The following is a 21816-nucleotide window of genomic DNA, read 5'->3' as shown; positions in this document are numbered from 1 at the left end:
GAGGTGTGGGTTATTGTCCTGTGTATGAAACAGTGTAAATGAGGTGGGGGTTGTTGTCCTGTGTATGAAACAGTGTAAATGAGGGGGGGGTTGTTGTCCTGTGTATGAAACAGTGTAAATGAGGTGGAGTTGTTGTCCTGTGTATGAAACAGTGTAAATGAGGTGGGGGTTGTTGTCTGTGTATGAAACAGTGTAAATGAGGTGGGGTTGTTGTCCTGTGTATGAAACAGTGTAAATGAGGTGGGGGTTGTTGTCCTGTGTATGAAACAGTGTAAATGAGGGGGGGGTTGTTGTCCTGTGTATGAAACAGTGTAAATGAGGTGGGGTTGTTGTACTGTGTATGAAACAGTGTAAATGAGGTGGGGGTTGTTGTCCTGTGTATGAAACAGTGTAAATGAGGTGGGGGTTGTTGTCCTGTGTATGAAACAGTGTAAATGAGGTGGGGGTTATTGTCCTGTGTATGAAACAGTGTAAATGAGGTGGGGGTTGTTGTCCTGTGTATGAAACAGTGTAAATGAGGTGGGGGTTGTTGTCCTGTGTATGAAACAGTGTAAATGAGGTGGGGGGTTATTGTCCTGTGTATGAAACAGTGTAAATGAGGTGGGGGGTTATTGTCCTGTGTATGAAACAGTGTAAATGAGGTGGGGGTTGTTGTCCTGTGTATGAAACAGTGTAAATGAGGTGGGGATTGTCGTCCTGTGTATGAAACAGTGTAAATGAGGTACGGATGTTGTCCTGTGTATGAAACAGTGTAAATGAGGTGGGGGTTATTGTCCTGTGTATGAAACAGTGTAAATGAGGTGGGGGGTTATTGTCCTGTGTATGAAACAGTGTAAATGAGGGGGGGGTTGTTGTCCTGTGTATGAAACAGTGTAAATGAGGTGGGGGTTATTGTCCTGTGTATGAAACAGTGTAAATGAGGTGGGGTTGTTGTCCTGTGTATGAAACAGTGTAAATGAGGTGGGGGTTATTGTCCTGTGTATGAAACAGTGTAAATGAGGTGGGGGGTTATTGTCCTGTGTATGAAACAGTGTAAATGAGGGGGGGGGTTGTTGTCCTGTGTATGAAACAGTGTAAATGAGGTGGGGGGTTGTTGTCCTGTGTATGAAACAGTATAAATGAGGTGGGGTTATTGTCCTGTGTATGAAACAGTGTAAATGAGGTGGAGTTGTTGTCCTGTGTATGAAACAGTGTAAATGAGGTGGGGGTTGTTGTCCTGTGTATGAAACAGTGTAAATGAGGTGGAGTTGTTGTCCTGTGTATGAAACAGTGTAAATGAGGTGGGGGTTGTTGTCCTGTGTATGAAACAGTGTAAATGAGGTGGAGTTGTTGTCCTGTGTATGAAACAGTGTAAATGAGGTGGGGGTTGTTGTCCTGTGTATGAAACAGTGTAAATGAGGTGGAGTTGTTGTCCTGTGTATGAAACAGTGTAAATGAGGTGGAGTTGTTGTCCTGTGTATGAAACCGTGTAAATGAGGTGGGGGTTGTTGTCCTGTGTATGAAACAGTGTAAATGAGGTGAGGGTTATTGTCCTGTGTATGAAACAGTGTAAATGAGGGGGGGGGTTGTTGTCCTGTGTATGAAACAGTGTAAATGAGGTGGGGGGTTGTTGTCCTGTGTATGAAACAGTATAAATGAGGTGGGGTTATTGTCCTGTGTATGAAACAGTGTAAATGAGGTGGAGTTGTTGTCCTGTGTATGAAACAGTGTAAATGAGGTGGGGGTTGTTGTCCTGTGTATGAAACAGTGTAAATGAGGTGGAGTTGTTGTCCTGTGTATGAAACAGTGTAAATGAGGTGGGGGTTGTTGTCCTGTGTATGAAACAGTGTAAATGAGGTGGAGTTGTTGTCCTGTGTATGAAACAGTGTAAATGAGGTGGGGGTTGTTGTCCTGTGTATGAAACAGTGTAAATGAGGTGGAGTTGTTGTCCTGTGTATGAAACAGTGTAAATGAGGTGGAGTTGTTGTCCTGTGTATGAAACCGTGTAAATGAGGTGGGGGTTGTTGTCCTGTGTATGAAACAGTGTAAATGAGGTGAGGGTTATTGTCCTGTGTATGAAACAGTGTAAATGAGGTGGGGTTGTTGTCCTGTGTATGAAACAGTGTAAATGAGGTGGGGGTTGTTGTCTGTGTATGAAACAGTGTAAATGAGGTGGGGTTGTTGTCCTGTGTATGAAACAGTGTAAATGAGGTGGGGGTTGTTGTCCTGTGTATGAAACAGTGTAAATGAGGGGGGGGTTGTTGTCCTGTGTATGAAACAGTGTAAATGAGGTGGGGTTGTTGTACTGTGTATGAAACAGTGTAAATGAGGTGGGGGTTGTTGTCCTGTGTATGAAACAGTGTAAATGAGGTGGGGGTTGTTGTCCTGTGTATGAAACAGTGTAAATGAGGTGGGGGTTATTGTCCTGTGTATGAAACAGTGTAAATGAGGTGGGGGTTGTTGTCCTGTGTATGAAACAGTGTAAATGAGGTGGGGGTTGTTGTCCTGTGTATGAAACAGTGTAAATGAGGTGGGGGGTTATTGTCCTGTGTATGAAACAGTGTAAATGAGGTGGGGGGTTATTGTCCTGTGTATGAAACAGTGTAAATGAGGTGGGGGTTGTTGTCCTGTGTATGAAACAGTGTAAATGAGGTGGGGATTGTCGTCCTGTGTATGAAACAGTGTAAATGAGGTACGGATGTTGTCCTGTGTATGAAACAGTGTAAATGAGGTGGGGGTTATTGTCCTGTGTATGAAACAGTGTAAATGAGGTGGGGGGTTATTGTCCTGTGTATGAAACAGTGTAAATGAGGGGGGGGGTTGTTGTCCTGTGTATGAAACAGTGTAAATGAGGTGGGGGTTATTGTCCTGTGTATGAAACAGTGTAAATGAGGTGGGGTTGTTGTCCTGTGTATGAAACAGTGTAAATGAGGTGGGGGTTCTTGTCCTGTGTATGAAACAGTGTAAATGAGGTGGGGGGTTATTGTCCTGTGTATGAAACAGTGTAAATGAGGGGGGGGGTTGTTGTCCTGTGTATGAAACAGTGTAAATGAGGTGGGGGGTTGTTGTCCTGTGTATGAAACAGTATAAATGAGGTGGGGTTATTGTCCTGTGTATGAAACAGTGTAAATGAGGTGAGGGTTGTTGTCCTGTGTATGAAACAGTGTAAATGAGGTGGGGTTGTTGTCCTGTGTATGAAACAGTGTAAATGAGGTGGGGTTATTGCCCTGTGTATGAAACAGTGTAAATGAGGTACGGTTGTTGTCCTGTGTATGAAACTGTGTAAATGAGGTGGGGTTGTTGTCCTGTGTATGAAACAGTGTAAATGAGGTGGGGTTATTGCCCTGTGTATGAAACAGTGTAAATGAGGTACGGTTGTTGTCCTGTGTATGAAACAGTGTAAATGAGGTGAGGGTTATTGTCCTGTGTATGAAACAGTGTAAATGAGGTGGAGTTGTTGTCCTGTGTATGAAACCGTGTAAATGAGGTGGGGGTTGTTGTCCTGTGTATGAAACAGTGTAAATGAGGTGGGGTTGTTGTCCTGTGTATGAAACAGTGTAAATGAGGTGGGGGTTATTGTCCTGTGTATGAAACAGTGTAAATGAGGTGGGGGTTATTGTCCTGTGTATGAAACAGTGTAAATGAGGTACGGATGTTGTCCTGTGTATGAAACAGTGTAAATGAGGTGGGGGTTATTGTCCTGTGTATGAAACAGTGTAAATGAGGTGGGGTTGTTGTCCTGTGTATGAAACAGTGTAAATGAGGTGGGGGTTATTGTCCTGTGTATGAAACAGTGTAAATGAGGTGGGGGGTTATTGTCCTGTGTATGAAACAGTGTAAATGAGGGGGGGGGTTGTTGTTCTTTGTGTGAAACAGTGTGAAGGAGGTGGGGGGTTGTTGTCCTGTGTATGAAACAGTATAAATGAGGTGGGGTTATTGTCCTGTGTATGAAACAGTGTAAATGAGGTGGAGTTGTTGTCCTGTGTATGAAACAGTGTAAATGAGGTGGGGGTTGTTGTCCTGTGTATGAAACAGTGTAAATGAGGTGGGGGGTTATTGTCCTGTGTATGAAACAGTGTAAATGAGGTGGGGGTTATTGTCCTGTGTATGAAACAGTGTAAATGAGGTGGGGTTGTTGTCCTGTGTATGAAACAGTGTAAATGAGGTGGGGGTTATTGTCCTGTGTATGAAACAGTGTAAATGAGGTGGGGGGTTATTGTCCTGTGTATGAAACAGTGTAAATGAGGGGGGGGGTTGTTGTCCTGTGTATGAAACAGTGTAAATGAGGTGGGGGGTTGTTGTCCTGTGTATGAAACAGTATAAATGAGGTGGGGTTATTGTCCTGTGTATGAAACAGTGTAAATGAGGTGGAGTTGTTGTCCTGTGTATGAAACAGTGTAAATGAGGTGGGGGTTGTTGTCCTGTGTATGAAACAGTGTAAATGAGGTGGGGGGTTATTGTCCTGTGTATGAAACAGTGTAAATGAGGTGGGGGGTTATTGTCCTGTGTATGAAACAGTGTAAATGAGGTGGGGGTTGTTGTCCTGTGTATGAAACAGTGTAAATGAGGTGGGGATTGTCGTCCTGTGTATGAAACAGTGTAAATGAGGTACGGATGTTGTCCTGTGTATGAAACAGTGTAAATGAGGTGGGGGTTATTGTCCTGTGTATGAAACAGTGTAAATGAGGTGGGGGGTTATTGTCCTGTGTATGAAACAGTGTAAATGAGGGGGGGGGTTGTTGTCCTGTGTATGAAACAGTGTAAATGAGGTGGGGGTTATTGTCCTGTGTATGAAACAGTGTAAATGAGGTGGGGTTGTTGTCCTGTGTATGAAACAGTGTAAATGAGGTGGGGGTTATTGTCCTGTGTATGAAACAGTGTAAATGAGGTGGGGGGTTATTGTCCTGTGTATGAAACAGTGTAAATGAGGGGGGGGGTTGTTGTCCTGTGTATGAAACAGTGTAAATGAGGTGGGGGGTTGTTGTCCTGTGTATGAAACAGTATAAATAAGGTGGGGTTATTGTCCTGTGTATGAAACAGTGTAAATGAGGTGGAGTTGTTGTCCTGTGTATGAAACAGTGTAAATGAGGTGGGGGTTGTTGTCCTGTGTATGAAACAGTGTAAATGAGGTGGGGTTGTTGTCCTGTGTATGAAACAGTGTAAATGAGGTGGGGGTTATTGTCCTGTGTATGAAACAGTGTAAATGAGGTGGGGGGTTATTGTCCTGTGTATGAAACAGTGTAAATGAGGGGGGGGGGTTGTTGTCCTGTGTATGAAACAGTGTAAATGAGGTGGGGGGTTGTTGTCCTGTGTATGAAACAGTATAAATGAGGTGGGGTTATTGTCCTGTGTATGAAACAGTGTAAATGAGGTGGAGTTGTTGTCCTGTGTATGAAACAGTGTAAATGAGGTGGGGGTTGTTGTCCTGTGTATGAAACAGTGTAAATGAGGTGGGGGGTTATTGTCCTGTGTATGAAACAGTGTAAATGAGGTGGGGGGTTATTGTCCTGTGTATGAAACAGTGTAAATGAGGTGGGGGTTGTTGTCCTGTGTATGAAACAGTGTAAATGAGGTGGGGATTGTCGTCCTGTGTATGAAACAGTGTAAATGAGGTACGGATGTTGTCCTGTGTATGAAACAGTGTAAATGAGGTGGGGGTTATTGTCCTGTGTATGAAACAGTGTAAATGAGGTGGGGGGTTATTGTCCTGTGTATGAAACAGTGTAAATGAGGGGGGGGGTTGTTTTCCTGTGTATGAAACAGTGTAAATGAGGTGGGGGTTATTGTCCTGTGTATGAAACAGTGTAAATGAGGTGGGGTTGTTGTCCTGTGTATGAAACAGTGTAAATGAGGTGGGGGTTATTGTCCTGTGTATGAAACAGTGTAAATGAGGTGGGGGGTTATTGTCCTGTGTATGAAACAGTGTAAATGAGGGGGGGGGTTGTTGTCCTGTGTATGAAACAGTGTAAATGAGGTGGGGGGTTGTTGTCCTGTGTATGAAACAGTATAAATGAGGTGGGGTTATTGTCCTGTGTATGAAACAGTGTAAATGAGGTGGAGTTGTTGTCCTGTGTATGAAACAGTGTAAATGAGGTGGGGGTTGTTGTCCTGTGTATGAAACAGTGTAAATGAGGTGGGGGCTGTTGTCCTGTGTATGAAACAGTGTAAATGAGGTGGAGTTGTTGTCCTGTGTATGAAACCGTGTAAATGAGGTGGGGGTTATTGTCCTGTGTATGAAACAGTGTAAATGAGGTGGGGGTTGTTGTCCTGTGTATGAAACAGTGTAAATGAGGTGAGGGTTATTGTCCTGTGTATGAAACAGTGTAAATGAGGTGGGGTTGTTGTCCTGTGTATGAAACAGTGTACATGAGGTGGGGGTTATTGTCCTGTGTATGAAACAGTGTAAATGAGGTGGGGTTATTGTCCTGTGTATGAAACAGTGTAAATGAGGTGGGGGTTGTTGTCCTGTGTATGAAACAGTGTAAATGAGGTGGGGTTGTTGTCCTGTGTATGAAACAGTGTAAATGAGGGTGGGGTTATTGTCCTGTGTATGAAACAGTGTAAATGAGGTGGGGGTTATTGTCCTGTGTATGAAACAGTGTAAATGAGGTGAGGGTTATTGTCCTGTGTATGAAACAGTGTAAATGAGGTGGGGTTGTTGTCCTGTGTATGAAACAGTGTACATGAGGTGGGGGTTGTTGTCCTGTGTATGAAACAGTGTAAATGAGGTGGGGGCTGTTGTCCTGTGTATGAAACAGTGTAAATGAGGTGAGGGTTGTTGTCCTGTGTATGAAACAGTGTAAATGAGGTGGGGTTGTTGTCCTGTGTATGAAACAGTGTAAATGAGGTGGGGTTATTGCCCTGTGTATGAAACAGTGTAAATGAGGTACGGTTGTTGTCCTGTGTATGAAACTGTGTAAATGAGGTGGGGTTGTTGTCCTGTGTATGAAACAGTGTAAATGAGGGGGGGGGGGGGGGGGGGTTGTTGTCCTGTGTATGAAACCGTGTAAATGAGGTGGGGGTTGTTGTCCTGTGTATGAAACAGTGTAAATGAGGGTGGGGTTATTGTCCTGTGTATGAAACAGTGTAAATGAGGTGGGGGTTATTGTCCTGTGTATGAAACAGTGTAAATAAGGTGAGGGTTATTGTCCTGTGTATGAAACAGTGTAAATGAGGTGGGGTTGTTGTCCTGTGTATGAAACAGTGTACATGAGGTGGGGGTTATTGTCCTGTGTATGAAACAGTGTAAATGAGGTACGGTTGTTGTCCTGTGTATGAAACTGTGTAAATGAGGTGGGGTTGTTGTCCTGTGTATGAAACAGTGTAAATGAGGTGGGGGTTAATGTCCTGTGTATGAAACAGTGTAAATGAGGGGGGGGGGGGGGGGGTTGTTGTACTGTGTATGAAACAGTGTAAATGAGATGGGGTTATTGTCCTGTGTATGAAACAGTGTAAATGAGGTGGGGGTTATTGTCCTGTGTATGAAACAGTGTAAATGAGGTGGGGGTTGTCCTGTGTATGAAACAGTGTAAATGAGGTGGGGGTTGTTGTCCTGTGTATGAAACAGTGTAAATGAGGTGTGGGTTATTGTCCTGTGTATGAAACAGTGTAAATGAGGTGGGGGTTGTCCTGTGTATGAAACAGTGTAAATGAGGTGGGGGTTGTTGTCCTGTGTATGAAACAGTGTAAATGAGGTGTGGGTTATTGTCCTGTGTATGAAACAGTGTAAATGAGGTGGGGGTTGTCCTGTGTATGAAACAGTGTAAATGAGGTGGGGGTTGTTGTCCTGTGTATGAAACAGTGTAAATGAGGTGGGGGCTGTTGTCCTGTGTATGAAACAGTGTAAATGAGGTGAGGGTTGTTGTCCTGTGTATGAAACAGTGTAAATGAGGTGTGGGTTATTGTCCTGTGTATGAAACAGTGTAAATGAGGTGGGGGCTGTTGTCCTGTGTATGAAACAGTGTAAATGAGGTGGGGGTTGTTGTCCTGTGTATGAAACAGTGTAAATGAGGTGGGGGTTGTTGTCCTGTGTATGAAACAGTGTAAATGAGGTGGGGGTTGTTGTACTGTGTATGAAACAGTGTAAATGAGGTGGGGGTTGTTGTACTGTGTATGAAACAGTGTAAATGAGGTGGGGGTTGTTGTCCTGTGTATGAAACAGTGTAAATGAGGTGGGGGTTGTTGTACTGTGTATGAAACAGTGTAAATGAGGTGGGGGTTGTTGTCCTGTGTATGAAACAGTGTAAATGAGGTGTGGGTTATTGTCCTGTGTATGAAACAGTGTAAATGAGGTGGGGGTTGTTGTCCTGTGTATGAAACAGTGTAAATGAGGGGGGGGTTGTTGTCCTGTGTATGAAACAGTGTAAATGAGGTGGAGTTGTTGTCCTGTGTATGAAACAGTGTAAATGAGGTGGGGGTTGTTGTCTGTGTATGAAACAGTGTAAATGAGGTGGGGTTGTTGTCCTGTGTATGAAACAGTGTAAATGAGGTGGGGGTTGTTGTCCTGTGTATGAAACAGTGTAAATGAGGGGGGGGTTGTTGTCCTGTGTATGAAACAGTGTAAATGAGGTGGGGTTGTTGTACTGTGTATGAAACAGTGTAAATGAGGTGGGGGTTGTTGTCCTGTGTATGAAACAGTGTAAATGAGGTGGGGGTTGTTGTCCTGTGTATGAAACAGTGTAAATGAGGTGGGGGGTTATTGTCCTGTGTATGAAACAGTGTAAATGAGGTGGGGGGTTATTGTCCTGTGTATGAAACAGTGTAAATGAGGTGGGGGTTGTTGTCCTGTGTATGAAACAGTGTAAATGAGGTGGGGATTGTCGTCCTGTGTATGAAACAGTGTAAATGAGGTACGGATGTTGTCCTGTGTATGAAACAGTGTAAATGAGGTGGGGGTTATTGTCCTGTGTATGAAACAGTGTAAATGAGGTGGGGGGTTATTGTCCTGTGTATGAAACAGTGTAAATGAGGGGGGGGTTGTTGTCCTGTGTATGAAACAGTGTAAATGAGGTGGGGGTTATTGTCCTGTGTATGAAACAGTGTAAATGAGGTGGGGTTGTTGTCCTGTGTATGAAACAGTGTAAATGAGGTGGGGGTTATTGTCCTGTGTATGAAACAGTGTAAATGAGGTGGGGGGTTATTGTCCTGTGTATGAAACAGTGTAAATGAGGGGGGGGGTTGTTGTCCTGTGTATGAAACAGTGTAAATGAGGTGGGGGGTTGTTGTCCTGTGTATGAAACAGTATAAATGAGGTGGGGTTATTGTCCTGTGTATGAAACAGTGTAAATGAGGTGGAGTTGTTGTCCTGTGTATGAAACAGTGTAAATGAGGTGGGGGTTGTTGTCCTGTGTATGAAACAGTGTAAATGAGGTGGAGTTGTTGTCCTGTGTATGAAACAGTGTAAATGAGGTGGGGGTTGTTGTCCTGTGTATGAAACAGTGTAAATGAGGTGGAGTTGTTGTCCTGTGTATGAAACAGTGTAAATGAGGTGGGGGTTGTTGTCCTGTGTATGAAACAGTGTAAATGAGGTGGAGTTGTTGTCCTGTGTATGAAACAGTGTAAATGAGGTGGAGTTGTTGTCCTGTGTATGAAACCGTGTAAATGAGGTGGGGGTTGTTGTCCTGTGTATGAAACAGTGTAAATGAGGTGAGGGTTATTGTCCTGTGTATGAAACAGTGTAAATGAGGTGGGGTTGTTGTCCTGTGTATGAAACAGTGTACATGAGGTGGGGGTTATTGTCCTGTGTATGAAACAGTGTAAATGAGGTGGGGTTATTGTCCTGTGTATGAAACAGTGTAAATGAGGTGGAGTTGTTGTCCTGTGTATGAAACAGTGTAAATGAGGTGGGGGTTGTTGTCCTGTGTATGAAACAGTGTAAATGAGGTGGAGTTGTTGTCCTGTGTATGAAACCGTGTAAATGAGGTGGGGGTTGTTGTCCTGTGTATGAAACAGTGTAAATGAGGGTGGGGTTATTGTCCTGTGTATGAAACAGTGTAAATGAGGTGGGGGTTATTGTCCTGTGTATGAAACAGTGTAAATGAGGTGAGGGTTATTGTCCTGTGTATGAAACAGTGTAAATGAGGTGGGGTTGTTGTCCTGTGTATGAAACAGTGTACATGAGGTGGGGGTTGTTGTCCTGTGTATGAAACAGTGTAAATGAGGTGGGGGCTGTTGTCCTGTGTATGAAACAGTGTAAATGAGGTGAGGGTTGTTGTCCTGTGTATGAAACAGTGTAAATGAGGTGGGGTTGTTGTCCTGTGTATGAAACCGTGTAAATGAGGTGGGGGTTGTTGTCCTGTGTATGAAACAGTGTAAATGAGGGTGGGGTTATTGTCCTGTGTATGAAACAGTGTAAATGAGGTGGGGGTTATTGTCCTGTGTATGAAACAGTGTAAATGAGGTGAGGGTTATTGTCCTGTGTATGAAACAGTGTAAATGAGGTGGGGTTGTTGTCCTGTGTATGAAACAGTGTACATGAGGTGGGGGTTGTTGTCCTGTGTATGAAACAGTGTAAATGAGGTGGGGGCTGTTGTCCTGTGTATGAAACAGTGTAAATGAGGTGAGGGTTGTTGTCCTGTGTATGAAACAGTGTAAATGAGGTGGGGTTGTTGTCCTGTGTATGAAACAGTGTAAATGAGGTGGGGTTATTGCCCTGTGTATGAAACAGTGTAAATGAGGTACGGTTGTTGTCCTGTGTATGAAACTGTGTAAATGAGGTGGGGTTGTTGTCCTGTGTATGAAACAGTGTAAATGAGGTGGGGTTATTGCCCTGTGTATGAAACAGTGTAAATGAGGTACGGTTGTTGTCCTGTGTATGAAACAGTGTAAATGAGGTGAGGGTTATTGTCCTGTGTATGAAACAGTGTAAATGAGGTGGAGTTGTTGTCCTGTGTATGAAACCGTGTAAATGAGGTGGGGGTTGTTGTCCTGTGTATGAAACAGTGTAAATGAGGTGGGGTTGTTGTCCTGTGTATGAAACAGTGTAAATGAGGTGGGGGTTATTGTCCTGTGTATGAAACAGTGTAAATGAGGTGGGGGGTTATTGTCCTGTGTATGAAACAGTGTAAATGAGGGGGGGGGTTGTTGTCCTGTGTATGAAACAGTGTAAATGAGGTGGGGGTTATTGTCCTGTGTATGAAACAGTGTAAATGAGGTGGGGTTGTTGTCCTGTGTATGAAACAGTGTAAATGAGGTGGGGGTTATTGTCCTGTGTATGAAACAGTGTAAATGAGGTGGGGGGTTATTGTCCTGTGTATGAAACAGTGTAAATGAGGGGGGGGGGTTGTTGTCCTGTGTATGAAACAGTGTAAATGAGGTGGGGGGTTGTTGTCCTGTGTATGAAACAGTATAAATGAGGTGGGGTTATTGTCCTGTGTATGAAACAGTGTAAATGAGGTGGAGTTGTTGTCCTGTGTATGAAACAGTGTAAATGAGGTGGGGGTTGTTGTCCTGTGTATGAAACAGTGTAAATGAGGTGGGGGGTTATTGTCCTGTGTATGAAACAGTGTAAATGAGGTGGGGGGTTATTGTCCTGTGTATGAAACAGTGTAAATGAGGTGGGGGTTGTTGTCCTGTGTATGAAACAGTGTAAATGAGGTGGGGATTGTCGTCCTGTGTATGAAACAGTGTAAATGAGGTACGGATGTTGTCCTGTGTATGAAACAGTGTAAATGAGGTGGGGGTTATTGTCCTGTGTATGAAACAGTGTAAATGAGGTGGGGGGTTATTGTCCTGTGTATGAAACAGTGTAAATGAGGGGGGGGGTTGTTGTCCTGTGTATGAAACAGTGTAAATGAGGTGGGGGTTATTGTCCTGTGTATGAAACAGTGTAAATGAGGTGGGGTTGTTGTCCTGTGTATGAAACAGTGTAAATGAGGTGGGGGTTATTGTCCTGTGTATGAAACAGTGTAAATGAGGTGGGGGGTTATTGTCCTGTGTATGAAACAGTGTAAATGAGGGGGGGGGTTGTTGTCCTGTGTATGAAACAGTGTAAATGAGGTGGGGGGTTGTTGTCCTGTGTATGAAACAGTATAAATAAGGTGGGGTTATTGTCCTGTGTATGAAACAGTGTAAATGAGGTGGAGTTGTTGTCCTGTGTATGAAACAGTGTAAATGAGGTGGGGGTTGTTGTCCTGTGTATGAAACAGTGTAAATGAGGTGGGGTTGTTGTCCTGTGTATGAAACAGTGTAAATGAGGTGGGGGTTATTGTCCTGTGTATGAAACAGTGTAAATGAGGTGGGGGGTTATTGTCCTGTGTATGAAACAGTGTAAATGAGGGGGGGGGTTGTTGTCCTGTGTATGAAACAGTGTAAATGAGGTGGGGGGTTGTTGTCCTGTGTATGAAACAGTATAAATGAGGTGGGGTTATTGTCCTGTGTATGAAACAGTGTAAATGAGGTGGAGTTGTTGTCCTGTGTATGAAACAGTGTAAATGAGGTGGGGGTTGTTGTCCTGTGTATGAAACAGTGTAAATGAGGTGGGGGGTTATTGTCCTGTGTATGAAACAGTGTAAATGAGGTGGGGGGTTATTGTCCTGTGTATGAAACAGTGTAAATGAGGTGGGGGTTGTTGTCCTGTGTATGAAACAGTGTAAATGAGGTGGGGATTGTCGTCCTGTGTATGAAACAGTGTAAATGAGGTACGGATGTTGTCCTGTGTATGAAACAGTGTAAATGAGGTGGGGGTTATTGTCCTGTGTATGAAACAGTGTAAATGAGGTGGGGGGTTATTGTCCTGTGTATGAAACAGTGTAAATGAGGGGGGGGGTTGTTGTCCTGTGTATGAAACAGTGTAAATGAGGTGGGGGTTATTGTCCTGTGTATGAAACAGTGTAAATGAGGTGGGGTTGTTGTCCTGTGTATGAAACAGTGTAAATGAGGTGGGGGTTATTGTCCTGTGTATGAAACAGTGTAAATGAGGTGGGGGGTTATTGTCCTGTGTATGAAACAGTGTAAATGAGGGGGGGGGTTGTTGTCCTGTGTATGAAACAGTGTAAATGAGGTGGGGGGTTGTTGTCCTGTGTATGAAACAGTATAAATGAGGTGGGGTTATTGTCCTGTGTATGAAACAGTGTAAATGAGGTGGAGTTGTTGTCCTGTGTATGAAACAGTGTAAATGAGGTGGGGGTTGTTGTCCTGTGTATGAAACAGTGTAAATGAGGTGGGGGCTGTTGTCCTGTGTATGAAACAGTGTAAATGAGGTGGAGTTGTTGTCCTGTGTATGAAACCGTGTAAATGAGGTGGGGGTTATTGTCCTGTGTATGAAACAGTGTAAATGAGGTGGGGGTTGTTGTCCTGTGTATGAAACAGTGTAAATGAGGTGAGGGTTATTGTCCTGTGTATGAAACAGTGTAAATGAGGTGGGGTTGTTGTCCTGTGTATGAAACAGTGTACATGAGGTGGGGGTTATTGTCCTGTGTATGAAACAGTGTAAATGAGGTGGGGTTATTGTCCTGTGTATGAAACAGTGTAAATGAGGTGGGGGTTGTTGTCCTGTGTATGAAACAGTGTAAATGAGGTGGGGTTGTTGTCCTGTGTATGAAACAGTGTAAATGAGGGTGGGGTTATTGTCCTGTGTATGAAACAGTGTAAATGAGGTGGGGGTTATTGTCCTGTGTATGAAACAGTGTAAATGAGGTGAGGGTTATTGTCCTGTGTATGAAACAGTGTAAATGAGGTGGGGTTGTTGTCCTGTGTATGAAACAGTGTACATGAGGTGGGGGTTGTTGTCCTGTGTATGAAACAGTGTAAATGAGGTGGGGGCTGTTGTCCTGTGTATGAAACAGTGTAAATGAGGTGAGGGTTGTTGTCCTGTGTATGAAACAGTGTAAATGAGGTGGGGTTGTTGTCCTGTGTATGAAACAGTGTAAATGAGGTGGGGTTATTGCCCTGTGTATGAAACAGTGTAAATGAGGTACGGTTGTTGTCCTGTGTATGAAACTGTGTAAATGAGGTGGGGTTGTTGTCCTGTGTATGAAACAGTGTAAATGAGGGGGGGGGGGGGGGGGGGTTGTTGTCCTGTGTATGAAACCGTGTAAATGAGGTGGGGGTTGTTGTCCTGTGTATGAAACAGTGTAAATGAGGGTGGGGTTATTGTCCTGTGTATGAAACAGTGTAAATGAGGTGGGGGTTATTGTCCTGTGTATGAAACAGTGTAAATGAGGTGAGGGTTATTGTCCTGTGTATGAAACAGTGTAAATGAGGTGGGGTTGTTGTCCTGTGTATGAAACAGTGTACATGAGGTGGGGGTTATTGTCCTGTGTATGAAACAGTGTAAATGAGGTACGGTTGTTGTCCTGTGTATGAAACTGTGTAAATGAGGTGGGGTTGTTGTCCTGTGTATGAAACAGTGTAAATGAGGTGGGGGTTAATGTCCTGTGTATGAAACAGTGTAAATGAGGGGGGGGGGGGGGGGGGGGTTGTTGTACTGTGTATGAAACAGTGTAAATGAGATGGGGTTATTGTCCTGTGTATGAAACAGTGTAAATGAGGTGGGGGTTATTGTCCTGTGTATGAAACAGTGTAAATGAGGTGGGGGTTGTTGTCCTGTGTATGAAACAGTGTAAATGAGGTGGGGGTTATTGTCCTGTGTATGAAACAGTGTAAATGAGGTGGGGTTGTTGTCCTGTGTATGAAACAGTGTAAATGAGGTGGGTTTGTTGTCCTGTGTATGAAACAGTGTAAATGAGGTGGGGGCTGTTGTCCTGTGTATGAAACAGTGTAAATGAGGTAGGGGTTGTTGTCCTGTGTATGAAACAGTGTAAATGAGGTGGAGTTGTTGTCCTGTGTATGAAACAGTGTAAATGAGGTGGGGGGTTATTGTCCTGTGTATGAAACAGTGTAAATGAGGTGGGGGGTTATTGTCCTGTGTATGAAACAGTGTAAATGAGGTGGGGGTTGTTGTCCTGTGTATGAAACAGTGTAAATGAGGTGGGGATTGTCGTCCTGTGTATGAAACAGTGTAAATGAGGTACGGTTGTTGTCCTGTGTATGAAACAGTGTAAAAGAGGTGGGGGTTATTGTCCTGTGTATGAAACAGTGTAAATGAGGTGGAGTTGTTGTCCTGTGTATGAAACAGTGTAAATGAGGTGGGGGTTGTTGTCCTGTGTATGAAACAGTGTAAATGAGGTGGAGTTGTTGTCCTGTGTATGAAACAGTGTAAATGAGGTGGGGTTGTTGTCCTGTGTATGAAACAGTGTAAATGAGGTGGAGTTGTTGTCCTGTGTATGAAACCGTGTAAATGAGGTGGGGGTTGTTGTCCTGTGTATGAAACAGTGTAAATGAGGTGGGGGTTATTGTCCTGTGTATGAAACAGTGTAAATGAGGTGGGGGTTGTCCTGTGTATGAAACAGTGTAAATGAGGTGGGGGTTATTGTCCTGTGTATGAAACAGTGTAAATGAGGTGGGGGTTGTCCTGTGTATGAAACAGTGTAAATGAGGTGGGGGTTGTTGTCCTGTGTATGAAACAGTGTAAATGAGGTGGAGTTGTTGTCCTGTGTATGAAACAGTGTAAATGAGGTGGGGGTTATTGTCCTGTGTATGAAACAGTGTAAATGAGGTGGGGGTTGTCCTGTGTATGAAACAGTGTAAATGAGGTGGGGGATGTTGTCCTGTGTATGAAACCGTGTAAATGAGGTGGAGTTGTTGTCCTGTGTATGAAACCGTGTAAATGAGGTGGGGGTTGTTGTCCTGTGTATGAAACAGTGTAAATGAGGTGGGGGTTATTGTCCTGTGTATGAAACAGTGTAAATGAGGTGGGGGTTGTCCTGTGTATGAAACAGTGTAAATGAGGTGGGGGTTGTTGTCCTGTGTATGAAACAGTGTAAATGAGGGTGGGGGTTGTTGTCCTGTGTATGAAACAGTGTAAATGAGGTGGGGGTTATTGTCCTGTGTATGAAACAGTGTAAATGAGGTGGGGGTTGTTGTCCTGTGTATGAAACAGTGTAAATGAGGTGGGGTTGTTGTCCTGTGTATGAAACAGTGTAAATGAGGTGGGGGCTGTTGTCCTGTGTATGAAACAGTGTAAATGAGGTGGGGGCTGTTGTCCTGTGTATGAAACAGTGTAAATGAGGTGGGGGTTGTTGTCCTGTGTATGAAACAGTGTAAATGAGGTGGAGTTGTTGTTCTGTGTATGAAACAGTGTAAATGAGGTGGGGGTTATTGTCCTATGTATGAAACAGTGTAAATGAGGTGGGGGTTGTTGTCCTGTGTATGAAACAGTGTAAATGAGATGGGAGTTGTTGTCCTGTGTATGAAACAGTGTAAATGAGATGGGGGTTATTGTCCTGTGTATGAAACAGTGTAAATGAGGTGGGGGCTGTTGTCCTGTGTATGAAACAGTGTAAATGAGGTGGGGGCTGTTGTCCTGTGTATGAAACAGTGTAAATGAGGTGGGGGTTATTGTCCTGTGTATGAAACAGTGTAAATGAGGTGGGGGTTGTTGTCCTGTGTATGAAACAGTGTAAATGAGGGGGGGGGGGGGGGGGGTTTCACTTGTCATCTCCCGTCTGGATTACTGCAACTCGCTGTTGGCTGGGCTCCCTGCCTGTGCGATTAAACCCCTACAACTCATCCAGAACGCCGCAGCCCGTCTGGTGTTCAACCTTCCCAAGTTCTCTCACGTCACCCCGCTCCTCCGCTCTCTCCACTGGCTTCCAGTTGAAGCTCGCATCCGCTACAAGACCATGGTGCTTGCCTACGGAGCTGTGAGGGGAACGGCACCTCCGTACCTTCAGGCTCTGATCAGGCCCTACACCCAAACAAGGGCACTGCGTTCATCCACCTCTGGCCTGCTCGCCTCCCTACCTCTGAGGAAGTACAGCTCCCGCTCAGCCCAGTCAAAACTGTTCGCTGCTCTGGCACCCCAATGGTGGAACAAACTCCCCCACGACGCCAGGTCAGCGGAATCAATCACCACCTTCCGGAGACACCTGAAACCCCACCTCTTTAAGGAATACCTAGGATAGGATAAAGTAATCCTTCTAACCCCCCCCCCCCCCCCCCTTAGAGTTAGATGCACTATTGTAAAGTGGTTGTTCCACTGGACATCATAAGGTGAATGCACCAACTTGTAAGTCGCTCTGGATAAGAGCGTCTGCTAAATGACTTAAATGTAAATGTAAATGTTATTGTCCTGTGTATGAAACAGTGTAAATGAGGTGGGGGTTATTGTCCTGTGTATGAAACAGTGTTAATGAGGTGGGGGTTATTGTCCTGTGTATGAAACAGTGTTAATGAGGTGGGGGTTGTTGTCCTGTGTATGAAACAGTGTAAATGAGGTGGGGGTTATTGTCCTGTGTATGAAACAGTGTAAATGAGGTGGGGGTTATTGTCCTGTGTATGAAACAGTGTTAATGAGGTGGGGGTTGTTGTCCTGTGTATGAAACAGTGTAAATGAGGTGGGGGTTGTTGTCCTGTGTATGAAACAGTGTAAATGAGGTGGGGGTTGTTGTCCTGTGTATGAAACAGTGTAAATGAGGTGGGGGCTGTTGTCCTGTGTATGAAACAGTGTTAATGAGGTGGGGGTTATTGTCCTGTGTATGAAACAGTGTAAATGAGGTGGGGGTTATTGTCCTGTGTATGAAACAGTGTTAATGAGGTGGGGGTTGTTGTCCTGTGTATGAAACAGTGTAAATGAGGTGGGGGTTGTTGTCCTGTGTATGAAACAGTGTAAATGAGGTGGGGGTTGTTGTCCTGTGTATGAAACAGTGTAAATGAGGTGGGGGTTGTTGTCCTGTGTATGAAACAGTGTAAATGAGGTGGGGGTTGTTGTCCTGTGTATGAAACAGTGTAAATGAGATGGGGTTGTTGTCCTGTGTATGAAACAGTGTAAATGGTTATTGTCCTGTGTATGAAACAGTGTAAATGAGGTGGGGGTTATTGTCCTGTGTATGAAACAGTGTAAATGAGGTGGGGGTTGTTGTCCTGTGTATGAAACAGGGTAAATGAGGTGGGGGTTGTTGTCCTGTGTATGAAACAGTGTAAATGAGGTGGGGGTTATTGTCCTGTGTATGAAACAGTGTAAATGAGGTGGGGGTTGTTGTTCTGTGTATGAAACAGTGTAAATGAGGTGGGGGATGTTGTCCTGTGTATGAAACAGTGTAAATGAGGTGGGGGTTATTGTCCTGTGTATGAAACAGTGTAAATGAGGTGGGGGTTGTTGTCCTGTGTATGAAACAGTGTAAATGAGGTGGGGGTTGTTGTCCTGTGTATGAAACAGTGTGCTGTAAACTAACTAACCCTCAGTCCTCTCTTCTGGATCTCAGCCACACTCTTCTGTATGAGCAGAGGAACGGGGGCAGCAGTGTTCTCCTTGTCCACCAGGTGGCGCAGCTCCACTCCAAACACCATGGGAGGGTTGAGGTGGCAGGGTCGGGGGTCGGGGGGCTCCCACTGCTCCAGCAGGGTCAGCTTCACGTACAATAGACCCCTGGGCTCTAACTTAACGCAGATCTGCTGAGACCGAGAGGCTGGGGAAGGAGAGGGAGAGAAGAGATAGCAGAAGGAGAAGGAGAGGGACAGAAGAGATAGAAGAAGGGGAAGATGGGGACAGAAGAGATAGCAGAAGGGGAAGGAGGGGGACAGAAGAGATAGCAGAAGGGGAAGGAGAGGGAGAGAAGAGATAGCAGAAGGGGAAGGAGAGGGACAGAAGAGATAGCAGAAGGGGAAGATGGGGACAGAAGAGATAGCAGAAGGGGAAGGAGAGGGACAGAAGAGATAGCACAATGGAAAGATGAGGGACATAAGAGATAGCAGTAGGGGAAGGACAGGGACAGAAGAGATAGCAGAAGGGGAAGGAGAGGGACAGAAGAGATAGCAGAAGGGGAAGGAGAGGGACAGAAGAGATAGCAGACGGGGAAGGAGATGGACAGAAGAGATAGCAGAAGGGGAAGGAGAGGGACAGAAGGGGGGAATGAACAAGAGAAGGACAAATACAGTTGATTGACAGAGTGATTCCAGAAGATCAGGAACTAAGGATAGCGCAGATGCCTTCAGACAAAATAAAGTCCACTGGTATGGAAAACCCTGCTGCTGCACCCCTCACATTGCCAAGCATCAGTGAAGTGGACGGTACAATAACAACAGAGAGACATAGAACTTCCTCTACTACGTTCATATGACTTGTAAACTCTCTGGTGCTCCTTACCTTTGAACAGAGGGGGTATGGACACAGCCCCCAGACAGCAGACCCTGTTCCTGGTCGCTGCTGTGGAGTCGCTGCCCTTCGTGGTGGTCGTCTCAGCCCCGGGGTAAGGGGTGAGCACCACCAGTTTCAGCAGCCTGGCCCTCTCCAGCTCCAGGTTAAAGGTGTGGTTGAGGGGCAGAGAGCCCCCCCTGGAGGTCAGCAGGCCGGTACGGGCCCTGGTTACACCATCCACCTGATGAACACAATTGGAAAATAAGTTACACTGTTTTGGTGTTATTCTCAATGATTCTAAATACATTGTAGGTAGGCAGGCAGGCAGGCAGACAGACAGACAGACAGACAGACAGACAGACAGACAGACAGACAGACAGACAGACAGGGAAGGAGACAGACAGACAGACAGACAGACAGACAGACAGACAGACAGACAGACAGACAGACAGACAGACAGTTTATTTAAAATCACCTGGATGGCACAGAACACCTCCTTACTGGCGTCCTGTTTAGGGGACCTCAGCAGTTTGTCCACCCCGACGAGATGCACCGTGAGCAGGCCAGAGACGCGCTGGGCGCACCGTGGCTGGTCCGACAAGCTGTAGACTCTGAACGAGCTCAGGTCAGATGTCATGGTCACTCCCTCCTGGCTGGAGTGGGGGGGTGTAAGAGGGGTGTTGTGGGCCGAGGAGGGTCCCCCTGGTCCACCCTGGCCCTGTTTGGGCAGCAGCTCAGGTGAGTCTCCGTCGCTCAGGTAGCCCCCTTTACTGGCGGCAGAGGAACGTCCCCTGGAGGAGCGTCGTTGTGGTCTCGCCGGGGCCGACGTGTCCAGGTGGTACCTGCTGATCACCTCGTTGGACTGCTCCTTACGGACGTTTGGGGGCGATGTCCCCTCTCCACCTCCGTCCCCTCCTCCTCGGTCCGTCCCCTCCTTCCCGTGGCGATGGGAGCGCGAGGAGCGCAGGCTGAGTTTACGGCGGAGTTCCGGGAGTTTCTTCATCTTCATGGATAGGGATTTCCGTACCATTCCTGGGGATTTGATCCTGTCCATCATGCTGCTGGCCACGCCCCCTTTCTTCTGGGCCCCGGGGCTGTCTGAGGGGACTGACACACCCCCTCCGGAGCTGGAAACACCCCCTTCTCCACCTGCAACCCCGAAAGACTGCAGTTCCTCACTCTGGATCTGTTGAATTACATCTGAGATGGCATGGAGAGAGGAGGGGAATAGAGAAAGGAGAGATATGGAGAGAGGAGAGACATGGATAGAGGAGAGGGATGGAGAGAGGAGTGATGATGGAGAGAGGAGATGGATGGAGAGAGGAAGGGAATGGAGAGAGGAGAGATATGGAGAGAGGAGAGGGATGGAGAGAGGAGAGATATGGAGAGAGGAGAGACATGGATAGAGGAGATGGATGGAAAGAGGAGTGATAATGGAGAGAGGAGAGAGATGGAGAGAGGAGATGGATGGAGAGAGGAGAGAGATGGAGAGAGGAGATGGATGGAGAGAGGAGAGAGATGGAGAGATGGGAGATTACACATACAGAGATTACACATACAGAGGAGAGATGGAGAGAGGAGAGAGATGGAGAGAGGAGAGGGATGGAGAGAGGAGAGAGATGGATAGAGGGGAGATTGAGAGAGGAGAGGGATGGAGAGAGGAGATGGATGGAGAGAGGAGAGAGATGGAGAGAGGGGAGATTACACATACAGAGATTACACATACAGAGATTACACATACAGAGGAGAGATGGAGAGAGGAGAGGGATGGAGAGAGGAGAGGGATGGAGAGAGGAGAGAGATGGAGAGAGGAGATGGATGGAGAGAGGAGAGGGATGGAGAGAGGAGAGAGATGGAGAGAGGAGAGAGATGGAGAGAGGAGAGATGGAGAGAAGAGATGGATGGAGAGAGGAGAGGGATGGAGAGAGGAGAGAGATGGATAGAGGAGATGGATGGAAAGAGGAGTGATAATGGAGAGAGGAGAGAGATGGAGAGAGGAGATGGATGGAGAGAGGAGAGAGATGGAGAGAGGAGATGGATGGAGAGAGGAGAAAGATGGAGAGAGGAGATGGATGGAGAGAGGAGAGAGATGGAGAGAGGGGAGATTACACATACAGAGATTACACATACAGAGGAGAGATGGAGAGAGGAGAGAGATGGAGAGAGGAGAGGGATGGAGAGAGGAGAGAGATGGATAGAGGGGAGATTGAGAGAGGAGAGGGATGGAGAGAGGAGATGGATGGAGAGAGGAGAGAGATGGAGAGAGGGGAGATTACACATACAGAGATTACACATACAGAGATTACACATACAGAGGAGAGATGGAGAGAGGAGAGGGATGGAGAGAGGAGAGGGATGGAGAGAGGAGAGAGATGGAGAGAGGAGAGAGATGGATAGAGGGGAGATTGAGAGAGGAGAGGGATGGAGAGAGGAGATGGATGGAGAGAGGAGATGGATGGAGAGAGGAGAGGGATGGAGAGAGGAGAGAGATGGAGAGAGGAGAGAGATGGAGAGAGGAGAGATGGAGAGAAGAGATGGATGGAGAGAGGAGAGGGATGGAGAGAGGAGAGAGATGGAGAGAGGAGAGATGGAGAGAATATAGGGACGTGAGGTATAGAGAGAGGAGAGAGATGTTATATAGCTACAGTAGCTATCTGTAGGTGACTACAGTACCTGTATCATATGAATCATGTGGCTACAGT

At 45.8% G+C, this 21816-nt stretch overlaps 1 protein-coding gene across 1 annotated transcript in view; it reads right to left on the bottom strand.

Annotated features, from left to right (window-relative positions):
- LOC139569894 (rho GTPase-activating protein SYDE1-like) overlaps nt 1-21816 on the bottom strand; it is a 102679-nt gene that overhangs the window by 32923 nt on the left and 47940 nt on the right. The window contains exons 4-6 of the mRNA XM_071391218.1: nt 19590-20314; nt 19124-19355; nt 18217-18446 (exon numbers count right to left, since the gene is read on the bottom strand). Coding sequence (XP_071247319.1) covers nt 18217-18446; nt 19124-19355; nt 19590-20314 — 1187 coding nt within the window. The remainder of the gene's footprint in view (nt 1-18216; nt 18447-19123; nt 19356-19589; nt 20315-21816) is intronic.

Source organism: Salvelinus alpinus, chromosome 3 (assembly GCF_045679555.1).
Source record: "Salvelinus alpinus chromosome 3, SLU_Salpinus.1, whole genome shotgun sequence".
NCBI lineage: Eukaryota > Metazoa > Chordata > Actinopteri > Salmoniformes > Salmonidae > Salvelinus > Salvelinus alpinus.
This window is presented reverse-complemented; position numbering and strand designations above follow the sequence as displayed.